Source organism: Protobothrops mucrosquamatus, unplaced genomic scaffold, assembly GCF_001527695.2.
Source record: "Protobothrops mucrosquamatus isolate PMUCROS unplaced genomic scaffold, P.Mucros_1.0 scaffold548, whole genome shotgun sequence".
Taxonomy (NCBI): Eukaryota; Metazoa; Chordata; class Lepidosauria; order Squamata; family Viperidae; genus Protobothrops; species Protobothrops mucrosquamatus.
Genome location: NW_015386852.1, coordinates 692,363 through 694,627, shown reverse-complemented (window position 1 = coordinate 694,627; position 2,265 = coordinate 692,363). Strand labels below are relative to the sequence as shown.

The 2,265-nt window shown below is 46.7% G+C and overlaps 1 protein-coding gene across 1 annotated transcript in view; it reads left to right on the top strand.

The window, feature by feature from the left end:
- The first annotated feature begins 656 nt into the window (after positions 1-656).
- The window catches only part of AMACR (alpha-methylacyl-CoA racemase), an 8,539-nt gene continuing 6,930 nt past the window's right edge, over positions 657-2,265 (top strand). Inside the window, exon 1 of the mRNA XM_015817025.1 lies at positions 657-906. Coding sequence (XP_015672511.1) covers positions 657-906 — 250 coding nt within the window. The remainder of the gene's footprint in view (positions 907-2,265) is intronic.

The window sequence follows — 2,265 nt, the reverse complement described above, 5'->3', positions numbered from 1 at the left end:
TAAATCCCACTTTTTTTTACATCCCACCTTTATTTCTTTATGGGTTTACACCAGGTAGAGAACATACATAATGCTCCTTCCTCCTCCTCCTTAAAATATTTCAACTGTAAAATTTAAATATGATTTAAAATTTAAAAAAATAAAAATACATCAATTCTAAATTTTAGTTTCTGCATTAAAAATCTTTTTTTAAAGTTTTTAATAAAGTTATTACAACTTTATTAAAAAAATTAAAACTTTGTTAGAAGAAAAAAAGGGCTCAAATTAAATAGTTCAAGGGAAAACAAATCCCAATGAGTTGCAACGTCAGGTGGACTCGCAGAGGAAGAAAGGTCGGGGCCAAATGCGCAAAGATACGGGCTCCAGAGCTCTGCATCTGCCCGGGTCTCTAGAGCAGTGTTTCTCAACCTTGACAATTTTAAGGCATGTGGACTTCAACTCCCAGAATTCCACAGCCAGCATTGCTGGCTGTGGAATTCTGGGAGTTGAAGTCCACATGCATTAAAATTGTCAAGGTTGAGAAACACTGCTTAGAAGCCGAGCGGTCGCCAGGAGGCGGCGCCCGGCCTGGAGGCGGCAGCAGCACTAGCCCTCCGTTTCCTCCCAGCCGGCCCGGCCTTATCTCCGCCCGGCGCCGCTTCTACGCTCAGTCCGCGATGGCGCTGCAGGGCGTGCGGGTGCTGGAGATGGCCGGTTTGGCGCCGGCGCCTCTCTGCGGCCTGATTCTGGCTGACTTCGGGGCGCGGGTGGTGCGGGTGGACCGCTCGCCCAGCACGTCCTTCAGCCCGGACACGCTAGGCCGCGGCAAGCGCTCCATCGCGCTGAACCTGAAGCAACCCCAGGGCGCCGCCACGCTGCGCAGGATGGCCCAGCGAGCGGACGTCCTGGTAGATCCCTTCCGACCAGGTGCTTCTTCGGCAGGCGGGGGAGTCGGGGAAGTGATCGGTTTCCTGCCCGGGGGAGGGAAGAGGCAGCTCTGGTGGGATTTCAGGAGCGGGAGCGAGCTTTCTTCAGTATGATCTGTGCAGGCGATCCATGCAAGTGCAGAGGTCTTGCATGAACTCTGCTGTTTCAATCAGAATGGAGCTGGAAGGGACCTTGGAGGTCTTCTAGTCCAACCCCCAGCTCAAGCAGGAGACCCTAAACCATTTGAGACAAGTAGCTGTCTTAAAAACCTCCACTGTTGGAGCACCCACAACTTCTGAAGGCAAGTTGTTCTACTGGTTAATTGTTCTCACTGTCAGGAAGTTTCTCCTTATTTCTAGGTTGCTTCTCTTCTTGATTAGTTTCCATCCAGTGCTTCTTGTCCTGTCTTCATGTGATTTAGAAAATAGGTTGACACCCTCCTCTTCGTGCCAGCCTCTTCAATTACTGAAATACTGTTATGTCTCCCCAGTCCTTCTTTTCTCTAGACTAGCCATACCCAGTTCCTGCAATTGTTCTTCATATGTTTTAGTCTCCAGGCCTTTAATCATCCACCTAGTTGCTCTTCTCTGCACTTTTTCCAAAGTCTCAATATCTTCTTTGTAATGTGGTGACCACAACTGGATGCTGTATTCCAGGTGTGGTCTTACTAAGGTTTTATAAAGCATTACTAATACTTCATGTGATTTTGATTCTATGCTTTTGTTTATACAACCCAGGATTGTATAAACAATCTTCCAGTTTCTATTCTCACGGCAGTAAGATTACAGTGCTAAGTACAGATACACGAAGGACTGGTTCTTGCTGCTCTCCAGACTTGCTTGTTTTCTTGTTTCATCATTTGGCTAGATAACATCAGCAGTGTGAGGGAGAAAGAGATTTGCTGGCTGTGTAATCATAGTTTCTCCTGCCAGTCTTGGTGTAGGCATAGCTTCTTTGTGCCTTGCCTCAAGACTGGCAGGGCAGGTTACTAGATATAGAGCTGCAAAGCTCACTCTCCCTGCAAGTATGATGTTTTTACCTAGCTGGGTAATGAAACAGCAGGAAAACAATCAAGCTCGGACACCAAGAAACCATCACTTCAGTCCCCAGCTAGAGATACTGTTTTCTACAAATTACAGGTAGTCCTCAATTTACGATCACAACCGAGCCCAAACTTGTTAAGTGAGACACTTGTTAACTGAGTTTTGCCCCATTTTTACGACCTTTCATGCCACAGTTTTTAACTGAATCACTGCAGTTGATAAGTTAGTAATCTAGCTGTTAAGTGAATCTGGCTTCCCCATTGACTTTGTATGTCAGTAGGTCGCAAAAGGTGATCACATGACCTTGGGACACAGC